At 41.7% G+C, this 26,390-nt stretch overlaps 1 protein-coding gene and 1 long non-coding RNA gene across 2 annotated transcripts in view; one reads left to right on the top strand and one right to left on the bottom strand.

Annotated features, from left to right (window-relative positions):
* The first annotated feature begins 6 nt into the window (after positions 1 to 6).
* On the top strand, positions 7 to 8,830 carry LOC112476428. The gene is made up of 2 exons (XR_003045068.1): positions 7 to 515; positions 6,350 to 8,830. It is a non-coding gene; the product is annotated as an uncharacterized LOC112476428 (long non-coding RNA).
* A 3,326-nt stretch (positions 8,831 to 12,156) lies between these two features.
* The window catches only part of FAM129A (family with sequence similarity 129 member A), a 125,535-nt gene continuing 111,301 nt past the window's right edge, over positions 12,157 to 26,390 (bottom strand). Inside the window, exons 11-15 of the mRNA XM_025043998.1 lie at positions 23,825 to 23,986; positions 22,090 to 22,200; positions 20,146 to 20,253; positions 15,921 to 16,032; positions 12,157 to 13,417 (exon numbers count right to left, since the gene is read on the bottom strand). Coding sequence (XP_024899766.1) covers positions 12,312 to 13,417; positions 15,921 to 16,032; positions 20,146 to 20,253; positions 22,090 to 22,200; positions 23,825 to 23,986 — 1,599 coding nt within the window. The 3' untranslated portion in view covers positions 12,157 to 12,311. The remainder of the gene's footprint in view (positions 13,418 to 15,920; positions 16,033 to 20,145; positions 20,254 to 22,089; positions 22,201 to 23,824; positions 23,987 to 26,390) is intronic.

Raw genomic sequence — 26,390 nt, 5'->3', positions numbered from 1 at the left:
ACGGAGAGGGGCTGGCTCCGAAGACGGAAGAGAACACTGGCCGGGAGAAGGGAGACGTGGACAAAAGGCGGGACTGGGGAGGGGCCTTTTGCTTGGGCCCTCCTCCGACCCGTGAACTTGCGACCCGGAGACTACCGGTCCCAGCGTGCACTGCTTCCTGCCCCGCGGTCCCTCGGTACGAGTCCGCCGGGCGAAATTTCCACGCTGGGTGGGCGCGCTGCACCGTGGGACGTGTAGTCCTCCGAGGGTCACGGGATTGGGGGATCCAGCTGTCCCCGGCTCTCTGCGCCCAGCCCTTCCTCCATGGGTCAGCTGTTTATCCCTCCTGCCGCGAATGACGTTTCCCTGAAGGCAGGCAGGATGAAGCGGACACGTCCCCGGGTCGGATCCGTACGCCTTAGGGAATAGTGTTGGAGTAATCCTCTGCCCTCAGGGAGATTACAAAGCAACTGCAAAAATGAATGGAGCCTTTGTCGGCAGTGCGCTGAGAGTTTTACTTGCATTCTCTCGTGTAGGTAAGTATTGTAGGTAACCCTTGTAGGTAAGTATTTCCACCCCCATTTTGCAAACGAGGAAACCGAAGCTAGAGAAGTTAGGAAACAAAAGCTCTGGTCACACTGCTGGATTAGAGTCCAACCAGCCTCTGTGACTGGAAAGCCCTTGCATGTAACCACTGCACAGTACCACGAGGATGAAGGAAAGCACGTGAGCCCTCCTACTTGATTAAAAATAGTTATCTAAGATGCTCACTGTGAAGTAAGTGCTGTGAGACGCAGAGAAAGTTTAATGAAGGGGATTGCAACTTTCAGTTTATTTTGATGACTGAGTTCCAGGTTAGCCACTGATAAAATGAGGCATAGGTTCTTCTTGAAAAAGCACATTGTTTTTCTCGTTTGATATTTCAGTAGGTAGGTGAGGAGTTTAGGAGCTTGGATGTGACCTTATGACCGCAGGAAATCACTTACTCATCCCCTCGGCAGCATTCAGCTCTCTTTCTGGAAACTTTTCTTCCTTGATTTCTATCTCCTTGCATCACTCACTTCCCTCTCAGACCATTTAGGTGACCCCAGTGACTCTTCCTTTATTCCTTCTCTTCCCTGCATTTTAAGGTTTCCTTTTTGTCCTTTTCCTCTCGTTACTCTATTCCCTGGTGATTTCTTCCACTCATATGGATTCAACCAATATCCCTGTGGTTGATGTCTAAATTGATATCTGTCCTCATCTCTAGATAAACATTTCCACCTCCCTTGTAGAAATTTCCTTCTATCTGGCCCAAGGGTAGCTCAAATGTTACATGTTCACTGGTTCATATTAGTGCATCAGAATCATCATCAACTCATCCTCCATGGTCCATGCCCAGTTAGTTTCCAAATTATATAGATTGTACTTCGATCATTACCTTTCCTTCCACTCATACTTCTGCTCAGTTCCAGCCTCCATTACTTCTTTCCTGAACCATTGCAATCGCCTCTTACATTATTTCCCTGCCACCGTACTTTTCTCTACATTGCTATCAGAGTTGACATTCAAGGACATCTGCAAACCCTCTGAACATGTCATCCCCCTTCTACTCCTGCCCTGCCCTCAAATCCTATGCGGTAGGTAATAGATTCTCATGTTATAGCCTTTCCATGCCTTTACCATCTTATCTTCTCATCTATCCCACCATCTTTGTAGAACACTCACTACCCAGTAAGTCTCAGATTCTATCTCTAAAAAACCCTTCCAGAACCTTCCAGTCATTGGAAGTCATCCTTTGCCTTGTTTTTGTATTGTATTGTCTTATTATTGTGCTTTTCACAGTCAGCCGTGTTCACTAGACTGTGACCAGTTGGAAGGTATTGACATTAGCTTATTTATATGTATGTTCAAAAACTCAGCACTGTGCCTTTCCTGTTACAGAGCCTCAGTAAATGTGGAATATACTTGTTTCCTTATTCCCTCAGTTTTCTTATCTATAAAGTGAGACGAATATAATTTATTTACTTACATAGAGGCTATGAAAACACATGAGGTCATTTCTGTACAATATTTAATTTTATCCTTTTCATGGACCTGCATCCCTTTATTGGTTCCATCCTGGATCCTCTTTGGCAGCTTTGATGATAAAGTTACCTAAATAAATAATACCCGTGAATTGTTCTTGGCTCTGGCATAGATAACATAACAAGCTAAAGGTCAAAGCCAACCATCCAGTTTTTGAAAACTAAGAACAAAGAAAATAGAAAAATAAGTCAGTGACCTTCGGTTATACTGAAATGTAGTCAAGTCAATTATTCGTAGTGGATTATTGGCAATAACTGTTTTCTTTATCTTCCTGATTGTCCATGCCTTTATGAGAAGTCAAAATTGAAGAGTAACTATTATAAAGAAACAATATTCTCAAGAAAGAGAAGTACTGGCTTTTAATGTTTAGCATTTTTTTCTTCTTCCTTGGCTTATTCGTTTTCAAGCTAACACTGCATTTTAAAAGGGTATAATGAGAACCTAGAATATGTTCTTTGTTGATGTGCAAAATAAGAAGCATCTTTTTCTCCCTTACTGAAATTCAATTTCTAGTCAATGATTGAGTCCATGTTTCACTAATCTCTGCAAAACCATAAGTAGAAAAAGCTTGTGTGGCCTAAAAAACATTGCAACTTATCATATCTAAGGTGAGTCCCTGGCAGTGAAAGAAAAATATATTCACAAAGTGCATTTCAAAAGAGGACCATTTTAACCCCTTAATGGAACACTAGAAATTGTTAGTTAATTGGCAATTTATGGACACTGGGGAAAATATACATTCATTGCTTTAAAAGTTATACACATTATTTTAAAACCATACAATAGTGATTATATATATATATGTTGATTTTATATATATATATATATATGTTAAGAGAGACCTTGGTGTGTTATGCAGGGCGGGGGAGAAACACTGGCGGAAAGCATTAAGGAGAATAAGGGTAAAGACTTTTAAAGAATACGGAAGAGATTTTAGATGTGTAAAGCCCATTAAAACGATAAGAAGAGTCATTTATAAAGTGCCCTTTAACCAGTTAAAGGTTTGTTTGCCCAGCCTGTGGCTTATGTAAAATATGTCTGCTTACCTAGTGTTCTCTTTACTTACTTGCCTGGGTGGATCAGTAGTTAGGGAAGAGCAGGAGTCCTAGTTAGAATCATACGGACTCACAAACACAAGGGAGAATCTCCACTTTAATAATATGATTCAGAAAGTCCAGGAGGCTGCAACCAGCCATGTGACACTGACTGTACAGCAGCAGTTGCCCCTAAATGATATGAATTCTTTAACGTGACATCTGATTATTCTTAAAACTCTGGTGCAGAATTTGGGAGTGGTGATTTTGTCATTCTTCAAATCACTTTTCCTATAATTTGACAGTGTGTGGAATTTACGGAACACTTTTCTTCTTGAGAACCCAATATTGCAAACATTAAAAAAGACATTACTTAGAGTAAAGATGTAAATATGAGTTTTGTTATGTTCATGGATTCCAAAAATAGGTTAACTGTGAAAAATCTGTCCCATTATATTTTTTAATTTTGCTTATTGTATTTTATCTATCAACTCCCTAAATACTATAAACAAATAATAGGATCTCCTCGGAGAAGTGTTAAAAAACATCATTATTTTGTCTGAGCCTTGGGTAAATTTTATAATTGTAGAGGTAGCCCAGCTTATCTTTAAAGCTTTCCTTTTTCCTTTCTCTTCTGTATGAGATGCATGGAGATAATGCATTACTGGAGATACTGCAAGGCAGCTTCCCTTGACAGTACTTAAATCTCTTGGTGATAAGAGACACAGCTAGTAAACAGTAAAAGCTGTAGTCTCAGTAATTACAGTTGCTCCTGGGATAAAAAAATAAAATAAAAGGATTAAATGTAATAGGCTTAACATAAAAGTACTAGAGAGTTGTTATTTACTATTCCATGTTCTGACAAGTGGAGTCTTTTAGAAGTTGATAAGAAAACTTAGTGGTTTTTAAAGTTATTTACTTTAGTTAATATTAGGTTTGGTGAGAAAGCAGAGAAAGTATGAGAGAGGAAACCCAAGGACATGTGATGCACATGGGTTAAGCAGAAGTGTTCCCCCCGCCCCCACTTCCATTCCTCCAGTATGCCAGGGAAGCTGGATTTTAGAAACCATCTTTGTGAATTTATGAAGCTTTTTTTTTACTGCCAGAAATCTGATTCATGGTTTCATTATTGGTATATTCCAGAACTGTGCTGTTCAGTGTGATAGTCACGAGCCACATCTGGCTACTGAGCACTTGAAATGTGGTTAGTTTGTCAATGTATACTGGATTTCAAAAACTTGTTATAAAAAAGTAGACTGATGATTTTTTAAATGGATTACATGCTTAATGATAATGTTTTAGATATATTAGGTTAAATAAAATTCGTTATGAACTAATTTCACCTGTTTCTTTGCACTTTTTTGATGTCCCTTCACACCCTGGCTATAACTGATTTGGACCAGGGATAGACACCGGGCCCAAACTCTCTCTCAGGAATTTGGGATCATGACTCAGAAATTACAGTCTTTGCTGGTTGCTAGAAATAGGGATAAGTAAACTCAGAGGCCTATGAGTTAGTCACAGTTCTCCCTATGAATAGAAAAGCAGTGAAAGCTACACTGCAGATAGATGAGAATGGAGCAGATGTGCAGAGAAAAGGAAAAAATGCGAGACCAGATAGCCTAAGATATAGAGAAAAAAGGAGAATTTATCTCCCGATGGATGTGGGGTTCTTTAGTTTCCATGAGATACTTCGATAACCATAAAATAAACTCTTCTTGCCTAAGTGAGTTGTGTCACTTGTATCCAAAATAACATTGACTAAGAGGAAGATTAGAACTTGGTGGCTAACATTTTATTGGTGCATCAAAAATACTACAGAGAATAGAGTACTGGGAAACAAATCCTAGCTAAAGGCCTAGAAGTGGGAGCTAAAGGTCCAGGCAAATAAAGGAGAAGAAACATATACTTCACAATTAACTTCATCACTTACATTTTACCACTAGTTTAGTTAGGAAGAGGTCTTAGCATAAAATTTAATGCATAATCTCTATTCTCGAGGATTTTACTATAATATTGCTGATTCTAAACTAATATTTTTCAAAATAGATTCTTGATGATGGTAGCTTTGTATAATTTATAGAGGGTCACCAGTTTTAATTAAGTGGAACAAAGTTACTGCTTCCATGATAACTTATATAACTAGGAGTGAAAAAATATTTCATGTAAAGGAGTGTCTCCAATTTTTCTGGGTTTACTCAATTTTAAAGTGATTATGAGATTGTCTTGTTCATGGAGATTTAAAATGCTTTGTGTCCATATGTTTCATCTTATCCACTTAATGGAGTCTAGCAACTTTATCTTTAGGTGATTTTTTTACTCACCCAGAGAAAGTTTCCACTGTTTTTGATCTAGAAACCACTATTTTTCAAAGAATCAAAAATTAAAAGGCTTATACATCAAAGGATATTCAGAAGAAAAATTTAAAACTCAGTAGGCTTTTCAGACTTCAAATAAACATATGTTGTGTTTTTCACAGCATGCTATGTCGTGCTTTAATGAGTGTGATCTCTCATATTTGTAATTTCTTGAGGCATATCAAGCAAGTGGTAATGGCCTTAAATAAATTGTCTTTTCATTAGAGCTCTTGGAGGATTTTTCATAATACATGGCTGCAGATAGAACCTAGGAGATCCTAACTCGGCCCTGGGCAGGCTGTTAGACCTTACTGTGCCCAGGTGTCTGGCTTTCTGTGGCGGGAAGACAATGCCAGCGTGGTGGCCTGGCACATGTCTGGGCATCACCACAGGAATTGTGGGGCAGAAGATTTGAGTCAAGATCAGAACTGCAAAAGAGCAGCAGAGCCCTTCAGAATGTTATTCGTCAAGTGGTTATTTAGGGAACAAATTTTCCCTTGACAAAGGTTTCCAGTGGCTTTTTTTTCTTTCGCTTATGCTTATGTATCACTCCCAATAATAGTTGTTAATGGGCCTAAGGACGGGAGTAAATGTACCCAGAGTCCTTTGGCTTATGGGATTCTAGGAAGACAGAGGATCCTTTTGCGAAACTTAAATTCAAATTTAAAACATTTTTAAATGTTCATGTTTTTCTAATTTTGACAGTAATATATCTTCGTTATGGAACATGGGGGCGGGGCAGGGGGGAGCACACAAAAGCGATAATTACCACTGTTTCCACTTTGGCAAAATTTTCTTCCAGATTGTTCGCTTATGCACTTATATTGAATCTTATGATTTTTTAAAAACTCAAAACCATGGTTAAGCCTTTCCCACATGATTGCCAACTGTTTGTAAACAATTCTTTTCCAGGTTGGTACACTCAGATTTGTTGAAAATAAAACAGCTCTGTAGAAAGCTTGAAATGGCTTTTCTCGCTTGGAAGTGGAGTGCAGCGATGAGTCTGGCGACCTGCAGGCGGAGCAGAGTTCTTCCTCCTCTCACTCCCCACATTTAAATGAAGACTCTGAATCCACTTTCTTAGATGAGTTACATAAGCTGCACCTTGTTTTAGAGTTTCTTGCTGGGGATGTTGGCATTCACCTTCTCTACGTATTCACAGTGTGGACGTCATCGCCAGGTACAGTCAGTCGCATTTATCAATGATGGTCTAAGCCACCGTACCCAGGATTTAGTCTTAGCTCATGTGGTCATAAACATAATTTTTAATGACTGTTCTATCAGTCCAGGTTCTTGGCTGCAAATAACACTCTAATTAAAATTTTTAATTAATGTAAATATGTTAAAATCTCAGAGGGCCCAAGAACCAGGCTTGAGGAATATACATCCCAAATGTTAGCACCAGGATGCTTCAGGAATTTAACTGCACCTTGACCTTGGAGTTGGGACACTTGCTGCTAGACCCTCTGTCACTGTCACTCTGAGAGCCGGATGTCTCTATGTCACGATCCACCACCCTCAGCAGAATAGATTTTTCATAATTATTGCCTTCTTACCTTTCTATTGAATCAAAATTTGAAAAGAGTGAGTCTGAGTGGTGGAGCATACCTCACATCCCCATACCCTAGCTGGAAGAGAAAGTAGAAGAATAAATTGGTGATTCTAATTTAGAAACAGAAATTTTGCACACATACGAAGGCCGTTTATAACCTGTTAAGCAGAGAAAAAGTACAACGAAGTCCAAAACAATTCTGTCATGCTTTATTATATAAATGTTCCATAATAAATTTAATTCCCTATCGTTGAAAACTTCGGCCATTTAAGAAGATATTTTTTTAGTCATGTTTATTGAGGTATAATTTACACATGACTAAAATCCACCCTTTTCAGTTTACAGTTATATGAGTATTAACAAATGCATTTAGTCACAGAGCAACCACCATAATTCAGGATATAAATTTAGGAGGTGAACCAAATTCCCTTACATGCCACTTCACAGTCAATCCCTCCCCGTCCCCCCAACTGCAGGCAACCAGTGATCTTTTTTTTTTTTTTAATGGCAATATTAGTTCACGCTATCCAGTAAGTTTGCGGTGTACAATTCAACAGTAAGGCATATATATTGCACTGTGTGTTCACCACCCGTAGTTAGATTTCTTTCTGTCAACACATATTTGCCCCTTTTTATCCCATCTATCTCCCCCGTCCCCCAAATGATCTATTTTTATCCCTTAGTTTTTCTTTTCCCAGCATGTCATGTAAAAGGAAGCATATAGTATGTATCCTCTATTTGAGTATGGCTTTTTTTACTCCGCCTAATTATTTTGAGACTCATCCACATTACTGCATATGTCAGTAGAACATTCCTTTTTATTGTCGAATAGTAGGTTATATGGATATACCAGTTTATCCATTCACCAGCTGAAAGACATATGGGTTCTTTTCTAGTTTTTGACAGTTATTAATACAGCAACTGTAGACATTGGCATACAGGTTTAGTTGACTCCTCTCAAGAACCCCATCAGTCCCATCCAAGCCACAACAAATAAACATATAATCAAAGAAAAAACTATGTAGAAGTAGTTTCAAATCAACCCACTCACCTCCAATTCCAACCTGATTTTTGGCCCTAAATAGAAGTTCTGGAGGAGCCTCTTGGGGAATGATTCTTACGTTTTGGAAATTCTGTATGAAAGGAGGAGAGGAAGTGAGGTTCGTGGCACACCAAGTGTCCTGTCACTGCCGAACTTGATTTCTCCAGTGTTTCTTACTCTCTCCTCTGAAGCTGTTGGTGTAGGTGAGTGAAAGCTAAGATGACAGACAAGGCTTATGCAAGGCAAGGAAGCAAATATCCCTTCTGGGCTCTTCCTGGCCACATTGACCCTACAATTTTGAGTTTCCTGATGCAGGGATCATGTCCACTGCGTTCACCTCTGCTTCGCCAGCACCTACGAGAGTGCCTGCATATAACAGATACCCAATTATTATTTTTTGGATTAATGAGTTCATGGATGAATGAACTACTGTCAACATTGGTGAGGAAATATGTGTTTATTTATAATTATATCAAAGAATGAGTGTTTCACTCAGTGTTACTCATCGAAAATCAATTTGAACAGTAATTCAATTACGTCAAGAGTAATTGCCCATTGCTCTATTATGGACATAGTCCAATTCCTAGAGAAATAAGCATATGCATTTTCAAAGCATAATTACATCTGACGTTAAGTGACTTCCCTGTGGGTTCCTTCCCAATGACAGAAAATTAAAAGTTCCATAATACAGTAACAGTGACTCACCTTTTCATCTCCGAGGGTTGTTCCTTCCAGCTCAAGTCTGTCGTTTGCTTAAGAGATGAAACCAGCCCCATTACAAATAAAGATGACATTTGGACACCTCTTCAAGGATGAACATTTTATTGGAATATAGGCACTTGGCAGAGTAAATACATGGTTACAAAGTGTTTAAAGTTTATTTGCTTTACATAGTGACCAGAAAAACCAACCATAATGTAGATTTTTCTCTTGAAGTTGTAGACTTCAGAAAGCAAATCCCTAAGCCCATTTGTTTACGGTAAAGCAGGCACATGTAGCCAACATTTTCACCTGGTGAACTATATTATTGTTTTAGTGATGTCCTTCCCCTCCCCATATTAAAATTGTTATGTACCATAAATCATTTAGCACTTTTTATAGAGAAATAAAATCACTTGTCTGGGAGAATCGTGAAACCCTTTGAAATCATTGGCTCTAGTTTGGAGGTTACAAAACCAGACTCGATGATCTTTTTAATAAAATGTAGATCAGGCCTAATAACCTGCAGTTTTTCACACTTGGCCTTTTTATAAAGCTTTTGGACAAATTGGAATCTTATCCTTGTGGACTCTAAAATATACATATATTTTTTTTTTGAAAAGAGAGTTCACTGCATAACTCAAGGCACTACTGTCTCAGCTCCAACCTGCAAAAGGAGAAAATGACAAACTAATTTTTTAAAGGAAAATATTCTTCCTTTGTGAAAGGTCAATAGTAACATAACTAGTTTAAAGTCATGGCATTTTTGCCAAAAACCCTGTCTTGAGGTTTGGTGCATTTCTAATGGATTTGCCCCTAGGAGAGATCCCCAGAGTCAGCAGGCAGAGGCTTTTCAAGCTGCTCATTTAAATCGTATTAACCCCACTCCAACCTGGAAACCCCTGAAGCGACACATACAGGTCTGCTTTAAAAGTAAGACAGACTTCATGTTAATATGAAGTTATTCCATTCAACATGTTAAAATGCATAAGGAATATTTTTAATGCACTTTAGTTTCCCATTCCATCTACCAATGGAACAATCATCCTGCTTAGTCTAGTGAACTTGTCTTTTGTGAAATATATACAGAAAAATTCCTTGATTGTGTTCTGAAGTATGTCCTTCCCCTTAGGGCCAGGTCCCCTCTGGCGACAGGATGAGTAAAGGGAGGGCACTGATATTCATCCATCCAGCGCAGTGAAATGTACTCTCTTTTAGGGTTGGAAAAATCTCTTAGCTTTCCAAGGGTTCCAGAAGCCCCAAGGTAAAAAAAAAAAAGGAGAAAGCTGGGAAACTCCCGCGAGGGGCAGCCTAGGCTGGGACCCCCCGCAGTTCCTCCCGGGAGAAAGGCATTCTTTGGCGGGGCTGGGCATGGCTCCTTTGGCTCCCTGCTTTCCTGGGCGGTGCCTTTGGCCGGCTGGCCATCTGCCCCTTGGACTTTGGACTAGACTTAAGAGAAGATTCCCCAAGGGCAGAAAGCCCAGATAAAAAGTCTCCCTGACTGACAGCAAGCCCCAGACAGCCCCAGCATCCAGCAGGGCGGTGGGTGTTTGGTTCTCCCATTTCCTGAGCAGCCCGACATGGGCCAGCTCCTCACTAGGCACTAGGGATAGTAAAGTGACTTGAGGAGGGAGGAAGCCATTATTCAAGGCTGTGTGTTTCTAGCAGGTAGCACGAATGATGACTAAACCCTATTTTCTGTCCTTGGAGAGAGGAGCCCTGGAAGAGACAGGAAGTAAACATACTTTCAACATTCTGTGCTGAACTCAAAGATATGAACGAGCACTGTGTCCTGCAGGGAGTGGGGCGGGGTGGCCTCTACCTTGTCTACCTGTAAGAAGTTCTTTCACAGACTGGGGCGGGGTGGGGTGGGGCAGGGGGAGGGGAATTTGAGAGTATACTGATACTGATTATTTTTCACCCTTTAAGACCTAGAAATCCAAGAAATTCTTAATGGGAAGGTGGGAAGGGAGATATTTTAATTCCTGGTTAAATGGTTCAATTGTGGGACAAGTTCTCTAAAGAACCGATATAAACTTGCCGATGATGATCAAAACAAGCTCTTAGGACTTATATTGGGATCTAATATTAAAATTTGTGCAAAGAAATTTCAAGAAGTAGTACTGGGACTGAAGCTTTTAGGAAATGGCCTAGTATTTTCTGAAAGACAATATAATGCTTCTTTAATCTCTTGGAATTAAGTCCATTCCACTTATAAGATGAACAATTATAGGTCACAATCCACTTAAAAATGTGTTTGTGTCTATTTCTATTAAAGTATAAGTTCCAGGAGGAAAAAATGGATCTTGCTAACCACGGATCTCCAGCGTCCGGGACATAACAGGGACTCAATTAATTTGCTCAAAGACTCGACAAATAATTTCTACTTAGGGTAATTTTTTTAACATCTTTGGAACTTGACGGTATATATCTTGGCTTTGTTCTTTCTTTCTCTCTAGTTCTTCCTCTCTCCCTTTCCTTTTCCTTCCTTCTCTCTTTCCTTCCTTCCTCCCTCCCTCACTCCCTTCTTCATTCTATTCATTTATTCACTTTATTCCCTTCTTGGAATGAACCAGGACTATTTCAACAGAAAGAAAGTTTTCATGTCACGACAGAAAGCATATTATTTGAAAAATGGCATTTTTCTTTTTTAGATTAAATTCCCTTGGACTTTTTAATTTATACTGAACAGAGCACTTTTTTTTTTTTTTTTGGTACTATGCCTAACATAGCTTAGCTCATGGCATAGAGTAGCTGTTCAAAACACATTTGTTTAATTGGAAGGCTTTACGCCTGACAATTTAGCTAAGCCCGTCCTCTGCACAGTCTAAGGCTAATTTGGAATACCTAAATGTGCCAGAGAAGTTTTTTGCCTCATCTGAATTTCCCCAAAAGGTGATTAATTAATAAGAATCAACAAGATTAATTAACAAGGAATTGATAGCAGAATTAGTAACAGGCCCAGACAGTCCCACAGAGCACAGCCTTCCGCTATGTCTGCTTGGCGTGCCCTGAGATCTCTCAGACTCCGTGGGGCTGCACGCAGCAGGGGTGACTGGTGTTCACCCCACACCCTCCCTTGCCGCCTGACTGTGGACAAATGCTGAGTTCTTAAGAGACAGTGAAGAAGTTGGTATAGCAGACGGTGAAACTGGGTTTACAGTATACATTTGCGTTCTTATCACGAATTAAAAAGCCTTAAAGTGCATTAGAAGAAAATGTGCAGAGTGCATTAGAAACCGTGTTCCTACTGTTTTTCTCCATCCCCTGTGCAACACCTACTCCCTCCCTCCAACGCCCTCAGCTGCCTCTCACCCCAAACACTCCATGACCTTCCTAATTCCTATTAAAATGCTAAAGCAATAATTCATGATAAAACAGTTCAGCTCCACAAAGTTTTGCCTCAGTGCTCACGCCCCATCTGCATTTCCTCTAATTTCATCCTACAAATTAAGGCAGTACTTAATATTTTTTATTTTTTTTTTTTGGGTAACAACCCACATGCACCCCCTAAGCGTGTACCCATAACTAACCCATTAGCTGAGTTTGTTCAAATAAATGCCTTTGCCTAATCGTCCCTTTCACTCCTCTGAGGGCTGCTCTGGGGAGCTCTCCTTCGCATCCTCTCTCGGTGGAGCTAGGTTGTCAGTGTCTGGAACATTCTCGACCACCCACTGACACTCATGAACACGGGGACCCTTCACCTTCCCTGCATCCACACTGGCAGGAGCCTCGGTCGTGTCGCCTTTCCCTCCCACTGCTGCTTCTTCCACAGCGACCACGCTCTCACTGAGGCCAACAGGGTCAGAACTTAAAAGGCAACCCCCTTGGGGCATGGCCTCACCCTCGACAGCGCACATGGTCCCTCCTTCGTGGGTGTCCGGCCCGGAAGCCCTCCCTGCAAGCTCCCCCTCAGCAGGCTCTCTAGCCTCTGCTTGCTCCTCTGTGGGGCCTGGGCCTTGGGCGCCCTCGCTGAGCCCTCCGCAGGCTGACTGAGCCTCTGCAAATCCCCCCAACTCCAAACCACCGGCCTGGGCCTGGCTCTCCCTGACTTCACTTTCTCCACAGTTGTCCTGACTGGAGGCAGCTACTTGATCAGCCTCTGTGTAGATTTGGGTTGTTTCCTCTTCTTTTTCAGTTTCTTGGGGAACGAGGGTCTCCTGATTTGTGCCTTTTTCAATTGCGAGGGTGGCAGCCTCCATTGGTACTTCAATGGTCACTGTCAACAAATTTCTGAGTTCCTTTAAGGAGCCTGAGGCAGAGATGGCCTCTGGCTTTTCGTGGGCGGGTTCTTCGTGCTCAGGAGTCCCTCCAAACTCCAGCTCTGATGAGTGTGTGCCCAGGGCTCTTGCCGTGTCCTCTGCAGCCACAGGATTCACCACTGGGTCATCCGTGCTTGAAATAATTACCTGCCCATCCCCACCGGGGTAAGAAAGGCTTTCTTCTTTGCCCTGCGGACTGGGGACCCCAGGCAGCTGCTTTTCCCCTGACTCCTGGAATACGTCATTACTCAACGTCTCATTATCCACAACTCCTGGCAGAATGGCCGAGGCTCTCTTGGCAGGGCTGGCCTGGTTTGACCCTGCAGGGGTTTTTAGATCAGTTAAGCTGGACACGCTTTCACTGGGCAGGGCCATGTTGTCTTCAAACAAGTTATGTTTCTTCAGGATGGCAGCTTCCTTTATCACTGAGAGATACCAGGAAACAAGACACAATATTAACACTCTGCCCTGGCCAACCAGATTTTCTGATTTTATCCAGAAGCCAAATTCCCCTCTCAGCTTTTCCGGCTATGCAAATGTCTCAAGTTCAAGTTCCAGTTTATAGCCACCCTCTTCCAGGTAGCTTTCCCTGATGACCACAGCTTGCACACTCATTCCAAATTCTGGACCTCTGTAGTGTTCATTCATTCCTTCCTTCCTTCACTCATTCATTAAGTCAAACAGCAAACACTTAGTGGGTTTGACTATGGGACAGGATCTGGGAATCCAAAGATAAATAAAACATGGCTTTTGCTATCAAGGAGTTCATAATCCATAATGGTATCACTCACAGAGGCCCCCAAAGCATTTTCTTAGCTGTTAATATATGCGGTTCCAGTTTGTCCACCTTGACTGGAAGTCCTTTAGGGTAGGGGCAGGCCTTACATTCTCTGCTTTTTGTCAAAATGTGTAATGGGTTCTCAGTACTGCACACGCAGAGAGAATTGTGTTGATCCAAAATGGATTCTAGGTACTTTTGCCAAAGCTTTTCCATAAACATCTTTGCCACAAGCCTTTTTGCAGCAAATATTTTTGCCACGTAACTAATTGGCTGTATAGAAATTTTGCCATAAAAAAGATAAAATAACTGGTTGACTGTTTGTTTGTTTGTTTTTGGTCTGTTTGGTTTCATTTATTCATTGATGGATCAACCATCATAAAAAATAACAAAATAACAGGTTGACAGTTTGGGGTTTTTTGTTTGTTTGTTTGTTTGTTTGTTTGTTTTTTGTCAGTTTGGTTTCATTTCTCCGTCAAAGAAGTGGTGAAGAAAACAAATAGTAGTGTTCTTAAATTAGTATTTCTTCCAGATGGTGATGATTTTTGTCCCAAGTTAGTTGGTTTCTTATTTTGAAACGCCACATTGGGAGGAGAAAGAGGGACATTGAAGGGCCTTTTTGAGGGTTCGGAGTTGAACCCACATGTCCCACAAAGAAGACAAGTGCTTAGATACAATCCACAAAATAAAATCAGTTATTTGTGCAACATTGCCATGACTCTACACCCATTTTAAATGTATTCAAGTATTTTGTATTTTTCAATAGTCTTTTTAATTTCATTATTCATCTTTAATGTCTCTTTTATTTGTCATAATTTTATCATTTTTATGGCAATATTGCCTTACAGCCAATTGGATATGTGACAAAAATACTTGCAGCAAAGATGTCAAAGGCAAAGATGCTACGGCGAAAATACTGGACACATCTAAAAATAAAGATCTATGTACAACCAGCTCGTTCTTAGAGGCCGAGAAAGGAGTAAAAACAATAATAATAATGACAGTAGCTGACATTTTTTACCTTAGGCCTCCGCTTATGGCTATGGAGATTGTACAGTGCCCAAGAATATTATGTTATATTACATCGATTATATTATAATATTATATTCAAGGGGGTGCCATTCACATCAGAGACAGCATAGATTTGTATATTCAGCATAATAATTTTCCAACAGCCAGCAGCAGAGTGTCCTGCTCGCTAATAAAATTAGTATATCATGGCAATTTGTGGACAGAGAGTAATCAAGTGTCTGGAGGAAAGAGGCCTTTTTCTAATTCACCCGAATGTGCCGTGGTAGACTGGCAGCGGCCTTGATTGAGCTCTTCCTCTGTGCGGACACTGTGCTGACATCTTTACATTCCTTATCTCATTGGAACCCGTGATGAGCTACTGAAACCTGGGGCTTGCTCCTGGCGAGTTTTCTTTATGGAGGGGTTTTGTGATGCTCAACACCATCCCCATGGAGACCAAATATATTTTGGGGGGCCTACAGTTTTGTAGATGGCCCTCTCCATCATATTTCTGTAAAAGTTCTCCTATCCATACTCCACTCCAGAGCAAGGCCCGATTCCACAGGATGTTGGGTGCTAGAGTCCTAGCAGGCCTCACAGAGTACTGTGTCATCGCCCTGTGTCTTTTTCTGCCCAGCTGTGAGGAGGTGAAGAATACTGGGTGTGCGTCTCCTGAGAGAGCAGCCGCTGAGCCCTGCTGCTTTAGTCACCCCCTCCCAGCTGTGGGTGCGTTTGTGAGTCTATGTCTCAGAAGAACCCTTTTTCCTTCATTCTGCCTGGAACTGCTAAAGAAGACAGCTGTTCATGATACGCCCTGGGTTTAACCTCTCTATACTTCAGCTTTCCCATCTGAGAAATGAAGCTTAGAATTCCCGTCTCACAGGGTTCTTATTTGTACTGAAAGAGAAAGAATACCCAATGGGCCAGCACAGCATGTGCCGCATCACAGCTGCTCAGTCAAGGTTAGTGCCCCTCCCCGCACCCCTCCGTTTTCTCTCTGTCTCCCCAGCCCACTGATGTTGATTTCCTCTTCCCCTCTCATACCTGTTGAGAAAACCTAGCTGACCTCCCTGCGTCCCATTTCAAGAGCACTCTCCTCTGTCTAGAGTTCCCTCCCGCACCAGGTCAGCCTTCCTTACCTTTCAGAGCTTCATCAAGGAGCATCTGATGTAATATCTCCTCATAGACATTTTCCACATGGATCATATTGGTGTGATCTGCGAAGATGAACTGCTCATATTTCTGAAGTTCCTGGAGAGCGAGAGACAAAAGGGGACAAGGCACGAGATGCCAGTTCATGGAGGAGTTATGGGAAGGCAGAATCCCACTCCCGACGCCCTCCTTGGCGTGTGTGTGGCACTCGGCCATTGGTCACCCCCTTCCCTTTCCTCAGTCAACATTCCTGATAGTGGCAAAGGCTCTAAGCACTTCAAGGCGGTGCTTAGAGACCCCGAGATTTTGATCACCTTCAGGCCTTGTAGGTGAGTCTGAGGCCCTCCTTTGATTTTTCTTTTCATCATAATCGAAGTGTTTCCTTCTTCCTTTTTTTTTTTTAAATGCCAACAGCACTTTACCAAGGTATATGTTACACACAGTAAAATACGCACATTTTAAAAGTAACTCAATGATTTTAAATATGTAAATAAATCCATGAAACCAAAACCCGGATCATGATGGAGGACACTGTATCGCTCTCATGTTCTTTTCCCGTCTGTATCCTCCAAGGAATAAATGCTATTTATCACAGTAGGTTATGATTTACAATTTATCTTTATATAAACAAAATATACGATTTCAAGTTTTTCTTGTTCTTGAACTTTATATAAATGAAATCAAATTTTTTTGTGCTTGTTTTCGAGATGCATCCATGTTGCCCCATATATCAGTAGCTTCTTTCTTTTTATCGATAAAAGGCATTCATCATATGGCTAACCTAAAATTTTTTATCCATACTCCCATTAATGGATATTGAGATTTCCCCCCCATTTTTTGACTGTGACGACTCTAACTGCTCTGAACGTTCTTGTGCATGACTTTTGTAGGTTTAAGGACTTATTTTCCTTGACTGGACACGCAGCAGTGAGACTGCAGGGTCCTAGAACAGATGTTTGTTTAACTTTATTGGAACGAGGCCCCTTTTCAGTGCAGGGACTCGCTAGTCAAGGACCCTTTGGGAACACTCTGCTCTTCCCCTCCAACTGGCCTGGCACCCACCGGTTCCTCTAAGTCCGCCTGGGCAGGGTGCAAGATCCTTCAACCCTTCCTGCTTTCCAAGGGTTTCTGAACTGCTTGTCTGTTATCAGCATGAGGACAGGGCAAGGGTCACAAAGCATCAGATCATATCCCAGTGATTAACTCAGTAATCCTTGCACCTGACGGTGCTAGAAAAGAGCTCCTGACATGTGGCTCTGAGAGAGCCTGGGATTTGGCGGGTACAACAGGTGACCAGAAGTCATCACATCCGGACAACTCTCAGTGCCAGGATGTGGGGATCTGCAGTAGCTCAGGACCAGATCACAGGGGACCATTATGGGGTCCCTTTACATGTACCCTAGAGGAGACAGGAGGGTCTAAGAGACAGGACTGACACACAGAGAAGTACTGATTAGAAAGAACACTGGCCAGGGGACCAGACACAGCCCTGGACTAGCTGTGGGACCCTGGGCAAGCGTCACCGCTGCTCTGGGCTTCTCTCTTCCTCTGTGAAATGTGGGGCAGAGGCTCATGTCACTCTTTTTTCTTCCCACAATGGTCTCCCATTCCTTATTCCTCTGATTGTTATTCATCCCTGCTGACTGGGAAAAAGCAAGTATCTGAGCGGTCCTCCTCAACCCCATAAGCAGGGGCGGCCACCCTCCTGGGATCTCCAGCCATGGCTCTTCCCATAAGGCTACTGCTGTGCTCGTCACAGGACACACACACACTGTGTGCCTGTCTCTTGCCTCCAGGCTGTCAACCCCAGGTCAGCAATCTGGATCACACCTGACACACTTTTAATACATGTTTACTGAATGAACAAACGATAGACCTTTAAAATTTCAACCAGCTAAATAATTCTGTGGAAAGGAATAATTTCTAGAGAAATTCAAACTATTGTGACGTGTCTAGATCTTCTATATTGAATAGATTGAACTGTGACATATGTTTAATTCCATGGACCAAGTAAATTGAAATCCCCGAGGATGTGTCTTAGGGAGTTAGAATTTTTTTTAAAGCTCCCCAGGCAATTCTGATGAGCATTTTGTGTGGAGTAAGTACCACAGATCTAGAAAGATGGACCTTACAGAACCAAAGGAAACACACGTTAGTAAAACGAAGGCTCCTTCTCTGAAGCAGATGCTCCTCTAATTTACCTCTTCTGTAATTCTGGATTTTTGAATATCTCTTGACACTGATGCCATACCCTGCATTACCGAAAACTCTGGGTCACAGTTTCTTTTAGAACCAGTCTCTCTTGATGAAAAAATCACAAGAGCCTCTTATAGGTGGGGTACAACTCTGCTGATTCTCGGAGAGATGGAAGTGGACAGAAGGGAGACTTCTAACCCTTTGGGGTTGGAAAAGGAAACCACCTAGAGCAGAAGGGGTGGGTGCAGACATGTCCAGAGGTGGACAGAGCCATCCTCTGCCCAGCTGGACTTCTTCATCCACAAGGGTCAAGGGACAATCACACAGATTCTTTACTCCCCTGATTTCATCACATCCTTTTAGAGGAAAGAAATACACCTCAGAAATAAATGTCAGGGACTAGATATGCTGATGACTTTTCTTTGAAGAAAAACAGTATTTACAGAATATAAAAATGACTGAAGAAATTGCCACAGTAAAATAATTCGTGTGAAAGATCTTAATGTTCCAATGCTTGAAGACTCTGGAAGCTGCTGAAAAGCCCTTTTTAAATTCTAAAAAGCTCTTTATCATTTGCTCCAAGAGGAAGCAGGCTTTGTAAACCTCTGGGCTCATAGATCTTTTCTGAAATGCAGAAGTAGTAATAGTAGCAGTATACACCATTTACAGAGTGCTCACCATGTTACCCGTCAGTGTGAGCTAGGTTCAAACTCTGCTGGTTACCAGCTCTGTGACTTCGAGCCTGTGACTTAACCCTTCAAGTTTCCTCATTGAGACAATGAAGACATAAACAGTACTTCCTCAAAGGGTTGTCCTGAGAATCCCTGAGATAATCCATACAAAGTGTTTAAGGCGGTGTCTTGCCCATGATAAGCACTCATCAAATGTTAATTGGATCATTCTAGTCTTCTCAACCTTAAAAAAGATACTGTAACATAGTTCTATCTCCATTTTCTAGAAGATGAAATCTAAGCCAAGAGAGAATAAAAATGACTTGCCCAAGGTCCCAGGGCCGATAGCTGGAGAGGCCGGAACTTGAACCCAAGCCTTGGCTCAGCCTCCTGAGTTGGCTCACCCATTACTGTTCCGCAGACTAAATCACACCTTTACAACCATGGCTGTCACTGGTTGCCTGGTGTTCAGAGCAGCTTTTAAATGGCTTGTTTCATTGATTTCACTAAAGAAACATTACTGGATTTAACAGAACAAATATCATTCTGTAATCAGGTTGTTTAAGGATTTTTTTCCTAGATGTTGTGGTTAAGTTTCTGAGGACATGTCGGACCTATGAGTCATACTATAATGAGGAACATCTGATATTCTCAGGTGTTCTACAGCAACCCTTAGCTTGGCTCAAACTGAGATCACTACCCTTTGGGATTTTGTCTGGTCCAGGGGTCGGCAAATCTAACCGCTTGCTTTTGCAAACAAAAATTTATTAGAACACAGATGTGCCCATGTGTTTATGGATTATCTATGGCTGCCTTTGGGCTATGACACCAGAGCTGAGTACAGAAAAAATTTGCTGCCCCCTATACTGTTTGCAAGCACATCATTGCAAAAAAACACACAAAGCATCCCAGGGGCCAAAATTATCTTGACAATGAGGAACAAAGATGGAGGATCCACACTTTGTGAATTTAAAACCCCAGACAAAGCATCCATAATCAAATAAGCGTGGTAGTGACATTAAAAACAGGCAAATAGATCAATGGAAGAGAATAGAGAGGCCTAAATAAACACATTGATACAGACAAATGTCCTTTGAGAGGGGTGTCAGGTCAACACAATGGAGAAAGGATAGTCTCTTCAACAATCCAGAAAATGAGACCTGGAGAATGTGAGTAAACCTTTGCAAAGCTTATATCTGAATAAGGGATAATATTCAAAATATATACAAAAAGTTAACACACAATTGCAAAAAAACAAAACAAAACAAAACAAAACAAAACAAAAAACTTGCTTGAACTTCACAGGCAATAAGAGCAGGCTCTCTGGAATAACCCATCCCCTTACTGGTTTGCACGTGGATGCCAGCGCCTTCTGCACGGTGGGAAGTGTGATTTGAACCAGTGCCTTTTGAAATATCTTCTTCCGGATGGTGCTGCTGTCATAATCATATTGCTGTCAATACAGAGATAAAAACATATGCTAAATAGCAACATTGCAATCTGTTAACTTTCACTTAAACAAAAAAACTCAGCCGCCCGCCTCATTTCCCTTTCCCTCCACAATTTCCAAGGACCCTCGTGCTGTTTCCAAGGTCTCAGAGATCTTTCTATACAATTCTCTCATGCTCTAGGTAGAGATTATGACTGATAATGACCCATCTTACCCTCCCTCCTATGGACATGAAAACTGAAGCAAGATCAAAATAGCGACTTCCATGTTATAAAAACATTGAGGACAGAACTGGGTGGTAGATTTGTACTTTGTCACCCTGTCTTGGGTGGGTCCCTGGGAGCCCTGGTCATTTACTTATTTCCCTCTGCATCCTGAAAGCAGGATTAGTGGGTTGTAATGACTTCTACAAGGGAGGAGAGGGTCTGGCTCATAGCTACATTAACACAGTGGCATGCTAACCAAAAAAGTTCCTAGAACAAGAAAGATGATGGTTCACTTTGTTCTGCATGGAACATCCAAACCCAGAGACCAGTGTTTGGTTTTAGACGTCACTTTAAGGGGACCACAGACAACCTGGAGCAGAGTCACAGGCATGTAAGCAGAATGGTCTGGCCAAATAAAGAATGGTTGAAGAGATGAAGGCACTTATACTGGAGATAGTAACTTGGGGCCAATTACAGCTCTTTTCAAACAACACAAGGCTACCATGTGGAAGAAAGATATGAACAAAGTGGGCAGAACTCAAACCACAACTGGCGAGAACTCTGGCTTCACCCGAGGAAGCACGTTTTTGCAGCTAAATGTGTCCAGAGAAGAAGTGAACTATTCTGAGAGGTATAAAGTGTCCTGACACTGGAGGTGATATTGATATTAATACTATCTTTTCTTTCTCAACTTCAAGTTCACTATTATTTGTGTTGCCATGATAAATATTGGTTTTAATCTCAATGATTTGTTTGTCAGAGTTTCCTACTGCCTGTGAGGCCTCAGGATCAGGTCTGAAATTCAGGGACCACCTCCTAGGCTCCGTGGACTTTGATCTCCTGCTCTGAGCATTGTTTAGGGAAAGTAGGTAATAAAAAATTAGGGCGCTAGGTTTAAGGATAGTTTAAGATCTAGGTTAACGATTGCCTAGCTTGTTGGACTTATGTAAGTCACATTAACTCTTAGAGAGTCAGTTTCCTCATCTCCACAATGGGACACATTCTAATTATCTTTTAAGTTCTTGTGAGGATCAAATTAAACACAACAGGTTAAAAAATACTTTAAAAATATAGCGTATATGTGCAAGCTGTTGTTATCAAAACCATTTTGATATACATTTAAACATTAAGCACATTAAAAACAATTTCATATGGCAGGTATCTTTTCCTTGGAGTATTTCTTTGCCTGGAGATTTTGATTTCTAAAAAAAAGGCTGGCTAATTTAAATGGGTTTCACTATACTGTAAACTATTTGAAGAAAGGGGCCGTGCCTTGCTTGTTTTTCTATTCCATCCAATATCTACCACAACGCTTCGCTTATAGTTGTCGCCAATAAATATCAAGTTCAATTGCTTTGAAAGTAAGCTGGGACATGTCACTTCAGCTGGTGAGGAATGATGCTGGAGACCTGTGGTCCATAAAATAGCCACTAGATGGCAGAAGAGGCATGAACGTTGTGCTGGGGGAACTGCTGCTACGTGACCGTCACTGGTACCTCATGGAGGAAAGCGGGGAATAGACGAGAAAGAAAAGAGGCAAGTGAAGGAAAGAACTTGCTATTTCCCACCTAACAAAAGAGCCAGGGGTCACATTCTTACTTTAAGCTTCCTACCAATGAGAGAATGGTTTTACCTTTAAGACGCGAAGCTTCACCTTCTCTATTGCGACTGCAGTCTTGGAGGGCTCCCCTTGGAGATGTGGGGAAAGCAACTGCTCGAAAGTAAATACTGCATTCTCCATGAGCTAGAAACCAAAGCAACACAGAGACAGAGCACAGTCAGAGGCTGCAACCACTCCCTCCGGGTTTGTCAGAGTCGGCTGGAGAGAAGGGAGTGGATGACCATCAGAGATGGGTCCCCTAGGGCACAATGAGAGTGACTCAGGGTGACAGGTCATCATCCTACTACCTGGACTGTGAAATAAATAGGCACATGGCCAGGGTGGGATCAGTAAGAGACCAGGAAACACACACACGCGCACGTATACGTGTATACGTGTATGTAACCCCTCTTCTCATCGCTCTTCCTTCCTCCCTGAATGGGTAAACCCAAGACCATGGGACCGAGAATGCCATCGTCTCCCGACAGGACCGAGAATGCCATCGTCTCCTGTGGTCATCACCTTCCTCCATTCTCTGGTCCCTGCAGCCAGGGCTTAACGAGATGAGGTGGGACTATCTCTGATTATTTTTTGGCTGAGTTAATTCTGCGCCTCCACTTTTAGGTGGATGTAAACCATCCCAGCACATTTCTCTCTCCACTTTCCATCTTGCCATCTCTCCTCTCTGCCAGGACGGGACGGGAGGCGCAGTCAGGGCTGGACGTCAGTGGCTGGTACGCCCGTGGGTTATGGAGCGGAAGTAGTTCAGCTTTCTTCTTCTCTGCACTAGTGCCTAGATCTGTCTCACCAGGGCTCAGTATTACCAAAGGGACTTCTGTTAAACTATTGCCCAATTTTGTTCGTTGACCATCTTTAATCCCTCACAACTCAGAGAGTAGATAATAAAATGTATTACTTAATCCTGCCTAAAACTTTAAAAAAAAAAAAAAAGCTCCTTTCTTTTCCAAGCCTGTGATCCCATGGCATCAAACACATTCTCACAGCATTCTCAACACTGTAGTGAATTTATCTAAGAACCTGTCTCCTTACCAGCTCCCTGAAGTGGGATCTGGCATGCCTGACAGTAAGCGCCCCTGGAAAACCTGTGAAATAGAATTGTGCTCTTATGGCTTCAACGATCACACCCTTCCTTCATTTATAAATCTCTGTAATATGGAAGGAAATTGTGTTATTCACTCCTGTTCCTTGTGGGGGAAAAAAGGAACCTATCAAGTAAAAGTAAGAAATCCAAATATGAAGCTGCAATTGACTGATTGATACTTAACTAAGTTAGGGAATTAATTTTAAGCCAGTGGATCTCAATCCTCGATGCATAAGAGAAACAGTGAGAATCAGAGTAGGGAAATTTTTTTTTAAAAAATTATTTAAATATTTAAATTTTTGAATTATTAAAAATTTAAAAATAATCAAATATGTATGTGTATATAATCAGAATCACTGGAGGTGAGGCCTAGACATCAGTATTTCTTAAAGGCTCCCAGATGATTCTAATGTGCAGCCAAGGTCAAAAGCACCGATTTCACAAATCAAGTAATTATTAATTAGTGCCACTTTATTTCCCTGAGATATTTCCGCTCCATGACATCCAGCAGCATGGAAGAAAGATGAAGCCAGCTGGAGGGAAAGAATATGCCCTCACTCAGCGTGGTGACTAATGCAATGGGCCACAGCACGCCAGTCCCATCTGCCAGCATCTGCTTCCCTGTTGGCTCCTCCTCATCTCCATGGGTGCCCCTGCTGCTCCCACCTCCTGCATGTAGTTCTGGGTCCTCTGCACCACCAGGTCGACGTGGGGGAATCTGAAGCGGCTCTTGAGATCCTGCAAGCGCTCCTGCAGCTGGTTGACTTTACTATAACAAGGTTCCATCTTCACGGAATCCAGCGGGAGATTCAAAAGCTGGTTCAGATGCTGCATTTGGTGAAGGGAAAAATGAAACCCCTTCAGACTTAGAAGCAATATTACATACGTATTACGTAAACTCTAAACAATCAAAGGTATGTGACTAGATCGAATTGCTTATCAGATCTCCACAAGCGTGACATCTTCAACTGTCTTATCTCCCTCCTTCAGTGGGTCCCTGAGGCAGCTCTATCGCTAGGACAGAGGCTGAGAGAAGAACCAGATGCACAAAGGGAGGACTGAGGGGTACATTCAGGGGGTCCCCAGTCCCCTTAAGTTCTTTATGGTCTCCTTGCTCCCACTTCCAGAAATTAATAATTAGGCAAAGAGGCTCTTTATTACATGGAATTACTGCTGGGCCCATGACACACACACACCCCGCCCCCACGTCCCCCAGCCTTCTTTAATGAGTAGGATACATTCTCAGAAAACTCTGGGGAAGGCAGGATACCCCCTGGACTCCTGAACTCTGGGAGCAAAGCCAGAGTCCTCACAGTTCTCTGAGGTTGTCACTGCTACCTGGCTTCCCACTACTGTGGCTTCTCTATGGTGTTAGTAGATAGGGAGCGGGAGGTAGGAAGAGGCCTGGCCTGGGACAGGTATCCAGTTTTAAAAACTAGGGTTCTGCCTCCTCTGGTTTGCACAAGAGATGACTTGATCAATGAAGCCATGTGGCTTCCAGCAAGAAGACAGTGACAGACCTCGTCTGCTAAAGATCCCAAGTGTTATCACCATAATCTTTATACAATGAATGCATTTTATTTTCTAAGCTTACTTAAAAATAATGTTAAAAATTGAGTATTGAAAATCTAGAATAAACAGGACAGTGGGTAGAGAAAGAGAAGACAGAAGAAAAAGTGCTGACCGTGGGGGTCTAAGGAGATTTGGGGAGTACTTGGGGTGAGGGTGAAAAATATAGGACATGCTGTCTGATTTTCAGGTCACAAAAAAAGAAATAAATCTAGATTTCTAGATTTCTCTAAACAGGAATTCTAAAAGAGCCCATTCTCATCATCTTTGTAATGGGAAAACATTACTTCCTTTAAAATGTGAGTTATGGAGAGCTCCACTAAAGTGGGATTAATGACCAAGAGCATGCTGTCGAACTCATCACACGATATGTAATGTGTCTATTTTTAAGAAACAGCAATTAAATAGACAAGAGAGGGAATAAAACGGGTCACCACTTTGCTCCTACTTACGAGACTGACACAAGTTTAAACAAGTGATCACACCTCTTTCTGATGGGAATATGGGGAAGAAAGTCTTCTGCCATATACAATTGGTGGAAATGTAAAATTTAAATCCTTTTTCGAGAATGCAAATGGAAACATCTAGTAACATGAGAAATGAAGCTGCTTTTCACTTTAGCAATCCTATCCAAGGAATCTATCTCATAGAAATGAAAGCACCTGGCATGTAAGAAAATATGTAACAAGGTGATTTAGTGCACTTTGTTTGGTGCCAGCAACATTTGGATGGTTAAATAAATCATACATAAAATATTATGCAGCCATTACAAAGAATGATTTAGAAGAGTTAACTTGGAAACAGTTCCATGAGGTATTTTTGAATAAGGATATTGATTAGCAGAGTAGTCTATATAAGATAACCCCATTTTTCTAAGAGCAAGCAATCTAATAAAAATAGCCTATAAATGTGTAGTTTTGTATACTATACTAGCATGAGGGGAAAGTATAGAGTAGCATATGCTAAGGTGTTAACAGTAGTTACTTGAGGGGAGGTAGGTGGCGTGGGGGGGAGGAGAGAGAGTAAAGGCAAGTTAAAAAAAAGACTGCAATAAGAAACCTTAAAATACTCACAGAACGATCTCGTTTGTGTATAGTGACATGTGTGGGTATGCCTAAAGAAATAAGAAAGGAAAAGGAACAGAGGTATCTGGTTTTATCCACTGACTTATAGGAGTGTCCTTCATGGTATGTCAAGTATAAAACCAAGTTGGTAAGTGATGTCTGTCAGTGTTTCTTACTTTAGGGTGCATCAAAGCCTCTGCAGGTCTCCTTAAAGCACACTGCTGAGCCTCTCTCCCAGAGTTCCTGATTCAGGAGATCTTTCGTTTGTTGGTGGGGGCCTGAGAATTGGCATTCTTAACAGCCAGGTGATTATGATGCTGCTGGTCCAGGGACCACGTTTTGAGAAACATTGTTTTTTATCATGAGTCCACATTTTTGCAAACAAACCAACAAAAAAAATTGTATATAAACGAGAATATATGCTTATATAGTTGTATGAACAAAGAAAAAAGTCTGGGAAAACACATACTAAGCTGCTTATATCAGTTAATTGAGGGAGTTGGGAGTGGAGGTGGCCTAGGATTTCATGGTTATGGGTGATTAATTTGGCCTGTGTGTGTGTGTGTGTGTGTGTGTGTGTGTATCTGAGTATGTTTACA

This window comes from Pteropus alecto, unplaced genomic scaffold (genome assembly GCF_000325575.1).
Source record: "Pteropus alecto unplaced genomic scaffold, ASM32557v1 scaffold101, whole genome shotgun sequence".
NCBI lineage: Eukaryota > Metazoa > Chordata > Mammalia > Chiroptera > Pteropodidae > Pteropus > Pteropus alecto.
The sequence above is the reverse complement of the archived record's forward strand: the minus strand, read 5'-3'. Positions and strand labels throughout refer to the sequence as shown.